General features: G+C 41.6%; 1 protein-coding gene across 1 annotated transcript in view; it reads right to left on the bottom strand.

Moving 5' to 3' along the window:
* Nucleotides 1-722: 722 nt before the first annotated feature.
* The window catches only part of ldlrad3 (low density lipoprotein receptor class A domain containing 3), a 70789-nt gene continuing 65511 nt past the window's right edge, over nucleotides 723-6000 (bottom strand). The window contains exons 6-7 of the mRNA XM_068723774.1: nucleotides 3108-3510; nucleotides 723-2884 (exon numbers count right to left, since the gene is read on the bottom strand). Coding sequence (XP_068579875.1) covers nucleotides 2680-2884; nucleotides 3108-3510 — 608 coding nt within the window. The 3' untranslated portion in view covers nucleotides 723-2679. The remainder of the gene's footprint in view (nucleotides 2885-3107; nucleotides 3511-6000) is intronic.

The following is a 6000-nucleotide window of genomic DNA, read 5'->3' as shown; positions in this document are numbered from 1 at the left end:
TATGAGATTTTTTTTCATCACGTTTTATTACATACTATATTACGGAATTGTATGCCATACTATACTTACTAAAACCATGATCAAAGTATCAAGGTAATATCTTGCTTTACTGGCGTTTCCTTCCAATGAGTTCCTCCAGCATCCTCTGCTTGTCTTGGATCTCATGTCGGAGAGACAGAGACGGCTGAGCTGCTTCTGATGAGCCTCCCTGGGTTTCTTCAGCTGCTCCTCCAGAAGAGTGCTGGAGGACAGAGCCGCAAGAAAAAACCATCACCACGTGATCCAGACTTTTTGTTCCAAATAAAAGCTGCTGTAGAGACAATCAGTTTTGTCAGACATCGCTTGTTGGCACTACAACCCGACAGGTGAATACAGGTAGCAGAGACTGTATGCTACATTACAAAGTGGAGAGGTGAGGGAATTATGACACAATAATGTACAAAGAGGCCCTGGTCCAGCGACAAATTGGTTGGCAATGTCATATATGTCATTAGAGTACTATAATTATTATTTTTCTCATCTCACTGCAGTGTACAAACTCACTTCACCCTGCTCTATCACTGTTGTAGCTTTCCAACGAGGGCATTGTTAGTTCAGACAAGTGGTACTTCAATGTTGGCTTGTAACCACATTGTTTCATTCAGAAAAAACATTCCAAGGCCCAGAGTTAATATATTTTAGAAGAGTATTTTTACATTGTGGAATGGTACTTTTTCTTTAGTAAGTAAGCTTGCATTTTCTTCACCCACATTGTCAACTCAGATAGCATTCCTGCTACTAGATCTTTATTATTTGGGGATCTGTGATATAAGGGTTGCCTGTTTGGGGCGCAGACTGGCGGTAAAGCTTCAGATTTTGCAATATTCATATGAAGTTGTTGGGAAAATGTAATACTAGCTATACACACGATCCGAGTCAGAATTTTATATTACTTTCAATATACACAATATCGGGGATAAAAAGATCATGATGGGCACTCAAATGTGTAAGAAGTCAACCCCATGAGATCAAATCAGAAAAAAATGGAATTTGATCTTCAACATTCCTTAAAACAAAAGCAAGATATAAACAACAGAACAGACAGACTGGCATACATTTTGTCCTGAGAAATGCCTTCCAGTAATACAACAAATAACATGGATTCTGTTTTTACTCAATACGCCGTAGTACATTTTAATATAATAAAGGTACAGACAGTTGTGACACATAATCATTCCTTTGGAGAGCAATATCCTTGGGTTGAAGTTAATAATGATTATCTTTGGTTTTATTGTTTTTCTTGTGCCTGCATTATTACCTCTGGCTCTAGAGTAAAAGAAAGATCCAAAGCACAACTACAATACACACTTTAAACTCTATTTTTAAATAGATTTCTTTACTTGCCCCACCTCATATTTACAGTGTTGAACACTTTGAAATGAAGGAAAAAAAAGAAGGTTAAAAGACAATATCAAATTTATAAACACAGATCCTTCAGATATGGATTTGATAGTCATTGTGTACTGAGGATGATTTTTTAAAAATGACACAGAGTTATATACATTAAAAAATCTCAAGCAAAATTTTAACAATTTGATCTAAGAGATGATATTCTTGAATGAATATTTGTGCCCAAAAACTAATCACATACAAAGTGACTATAGGGCCAAACTGGCCCACAATAAGGCATCAACAAAATAATTTACATTTCTTTTTTGTGTCTCCATAAAAACATAATTGGTCTTCAAACAGAAATGTAATAGTTAGTAGTAGAAAAGAGACAGGATTCTCTGCTCAGAGGAATGATGTATGCAACTCACTTGGTAAGGATATATGCTTACCAAGTGAGTTTAATTTCTACTCCACTACATTATTTCAATATATCTCAATGGTCCTTTTCACATTTTAGCTTGAATTTAACCAAATGAAAACAAGACATACAGTATTGTTGAAAATATTTCTTACATTTTTAAAAAAAACAAACTTAGTGGAAACACTTCAATGATATGGGTTTAGTTTGAAGTACCACTAAAGAAGTTACAAAATGTAATTTTTTTTCTATAACAAGTCCATGTAGCCATATTATCCGGTCACCGGAAAAACAGATTTAAATTGTTGAGTACCTATTATTGAGCTGCTCAAACAACTGCACGTGTTCTTTTAAACTATGAAAAGAAATTACACAACACTACTGTATCGTCTTCATTTGGACAGACTCTTAAAAGTGAATCATTTTCAGTAAGAATAAGGCTTCAACATGTCATTGCCAAATTATCTTAGTACAGCAAATCATCACATCTAGCCGTACTCCTCAACAGTATAGACTTTATCTAGAATTTAGATATTTAATATTGAACACAACAAAAATCTCTTATAAACCCCACTACAGAAAACACTGTGGATGTGAAATGTGAAGTATCCAATGGGTGTGTAACTGATTTGGATGCAGTGCAACCATGGACTCAGCAGGGGGAGCCAACATACAAGATCAGTCTAGCAGGACGAGCTCGTCTCAGTCCAGTGCTTCAGTAGGCCGATGTGTGGGCAGCAAATTAAGGACACTTTTTAGTGTACAGTTTCTTAGTCCTTGTTGATTCCTCAGCAGGTCTCTGCTGTGGGCTGTCCTGGTCTCGTGGCCCTGCAGCCTGGTCCTTGAGTCCTGCAGTCTCTGATTTCTGACTAGTTCTATCAAGAGAGAGGCTACAGCTGGTCCGCCTCCTCTCTGGAGCTCAGACTCTGCTGCGTGCCTGAGGCTACAGTTCTGGTTGTGGAGGGTGCAGAGGGATGTGCTCTGGGGTAGCTCAAAGGGTCTTGTGGGCCCTCATATTGAGGCAGCTCGCCCTCTGATGGAAGCTCCCCATCTGAGAGGTATGGAGGAGGAGGGAGATCAAACCAGGGAGGACGACTAGGGGAGAAAAACAAAAGAAACAGAAACAGAAAAATGTGATTTCAAAGGTCTGTACAATAAATATTTTTGACTGGGACCAGCATCCAGCCAAAATTCAACCATACTGTTTTAATACTTTCATGCTATTTTAGCTGTGGCTTACAGTGCAAAGCTAGCTTTATGGATACAGTCAAAAGATTATAAACTTCCATACAGCTGTTAGAATCATCATTGCTTTCACCTGACATCCAGGACAGCTTGTGAGTATGATGGAGGGGAGTCCATGGAGAGTCCAGAGGGATAAAGGGTCCCAGAAAGCAGCTGCAGTGTTTGCGGAGTTGAGCTATACTGGCCCCCTGCGGCGGGTGAGCCGGGGGAAAGACCGGGACCTCCGGGATGGACGTGGCCCCGGTCCAAAATGACCAGACGGGAGAGCAGCAGGGGCTGGTGGTGGTGGTGGTGGTGCGAGCTTCCTCTTACGCCTCTGGGCAGCAGGACGCTCCGCTTCCTCTGGTGATGGAGTACCAGGGCCAGCAACGCCACCACCAGGACAAAGATAACTGCGCTGCCAATAACGGCATAGGTGATGCTGGGGTAGTAGCGCAGACGATAGTCCAGTGTCACAAAGTCCTGCCCCGGAGCTTCTGTGGAGGAAAGGGAAGGGCATGAAGAGCAAATTGAGGATGGATGATGTAGGAGGTTGGGGGAAGAGGGAGGATGAATGGTGGCAGGAGAGACAAAGAGAGGAATGGAGGAAATAAGGATGAAAATTAGATAGTTGAGGATTCAGGAGGATGAGTGGTGGAGTTGAAGAGCCCGGGGAATGGAGAAGGGAGTGAGGAAGACTGGCATGAATATAAAGCAGTGAATTCAGGTTCATTCTAAAATGTGTTCTGTGTGATTCAATAGAGGCGGCCTCTCTTGGAGATGAGAGTGCTACATAATAAGCATAACAGCAGTCAGACTCTCCCCAAGAGCTTTCAGAGACCAAGAGAACAAATGGCGCAGCGTGTTCTGTGCAGAGGCTAGTTTTGAGCCCACAGTTCACAAGCAGGGACCTCACTCTTTATCTTAAAAAGAAAGAAAGAAAAGAGAGGCTGAATAATTCTTTGTGAGGGCAAAACAGCTTACAGCAATTTTGGATAAAACACGACATGAGTTGCTCAGCATTGAAGATGAGAGAAGGCACCAGGGGACGTCACACATTACCATGTTTGTCGCAGGGAAACAGGGAGTCTGCAAGCTACCTAGGAATCCAGGGAACTTTACGTTCGCGATGAGAGAGAGCCGTGGCCAGTGGCAAGAAACGCAGAGCAGTCAACTCTCTGCCTGAAATGAGTAAAGGGAGTACTACAATGCCATAGAGCAATGCAGCTTATTATTATTTCAGATGGGATGAGGGAATAGCACTTAAACCTTTCCGCTGACTGATATTACAGAGTGAGAATTTAAATCAGCCACTCGGGGTGAGGCTCATGTAAATGGCGTTTCTGCTGCTTACCGGCAGACAGTACTGTTGAACTAAGGAGAGAGGTAGGGAGAGTGGAAGGAATCCTATTTATTACAGAGCTGCAGGAAGGCTGTGCTAATGAGGAATGAGTGACATAAAAGTATTTTACAGTTGCTGTTTCAGTTCAAATTACACTTTTGCCTTTAGGGCCTGTAAGCATCAAACATCCATGTGCCTCCTAAAAAGTTCAAACCACCCTTTGGAGTACTTTGTATGCTCTGTGTTCGAGGTTTCTGTGTTGCAGCTTAACAGACTGCGTGCATTAACGCCTAATATACAATGACTCCCATCTCTGTTCATTAGCCATCATGCAGTCCGTTGAGGATATTGCCTAGAAAGCTTGCCAGGAAATGACCATTGCGAGATATCTCAAGGTCGAATCAATAGTTCAAAAATGCTTCTATCTGTAAGGATTACATCCCCTGGAACTGCAAAGAAGGCAAGTCCATTTGGAGCTTTTTGAAGTACTCCTGGCTTATGTAGACTTACAGGCGCTTGGGGGATATTGAGTTTAGCACAGGGTAGAGATTCTCCAAACACGTACAAGCTAGAACTACAGGGAGAATTAAATGAAACGTGCAGAGCTCCACAAAAAGTCAACCAATGTGACCCTGTAATGGTGAGTTATAGGTCTGATTCACAAAGCTATACTGACTAAAGGGAACTCCACTTCCTGGTTCCAAGTAGATTATGTAATATCTCTTTATGTACTAGAATTCAAATCATGCATTGATAGAGGTCACAATAGTTTTGAATAGTTTCACATTTTAGGAAATACGCTGTCTTGCCTGGAAACAACTTACCACCCTGTACAGTATATTTTAAGCTACAGCCAGCAGCCAGATGGCTCAACTTTGCATACAGACTGTAAGCAAGACACGAGGAAACAGATAGCTTGGCTTTGTTTGTTTAATCTGTACAAAAATACCTCAAAAGAACAGGTCAAGGTTTCAGCTTCCTCTGGGTTACATACCAGACTATTTCCTCGCCGGGAGCAGTGACTGTGCCTTTCCAAGAAATAGTCAGGCATATACGCACTGTTAACTTTTTTTTTTTACACTCGCGCATGGCACCGTTGGCACGAGTCTCCATAGATGGCACAGCCAGCTTCGAGCACGCACAAAGGCATTCATGCTCAGCGCAGTGTTCGTAGCAGCATTCTCCGAAACACCAGAGGCTGTACAAATAAAATGTACTGTGAAGAAGCAAGAGGTGTTACCGGGAAAACGTAAACCAACCTCCACAACGCTGAGAAGCAATTGTGATTAACTGTAAACTCATATCTCATAATCTTGGACTACTTTAATTGCCTTTATACAAACCCTTTAAAGAAAGAAGTCAAGTACTAAATGCATTTAATGAATCAAAGTTTGAATAATCTGTTAACAGTTTGATTTTCTCTGCCATGTCAATAAAATAAAAATAAAATTCAGAGATGCATGATCAAGCGCAGCGACCACTTGTGGAGCCTTCGCACTCGACGCGCAAGCCGCACACGCCTCACGCCAGCCTCACTAGGGCAAGCATAAACCTAGCTTTGCTGCAATTTGCCCTTTTTATGTCAGTTTATTGTGAAGAAAAAAACAAGCTATAATGTGGAAATTGGTGAGCTTTAGATGTGCTC

The sequence above is a fragment of the Cebidichthys violaceus genome, unplaced genomic scaffold, assembly GCF_023349555.1.
Source record: "Cebidichthys violaceus isolate CVI_PGR_0920_01 unplaced genomic scaffold, fCebVio1.0.p SCAF_3, whole genome shotgun sequence".
Classification (NCBI taxonomy): domain Eukaryota; kingdom Metazoa; phylum Chordata; class Actinopteri; order Perciformes; family Stichaeidae; genus Cebidichthys; species Cebidichthys violaceus.
The sequence above is the reverse complement of the archived record's forward strand: the minus strand, read 5'-3'. Positions and strand labels throughout refer to the sequence as shown.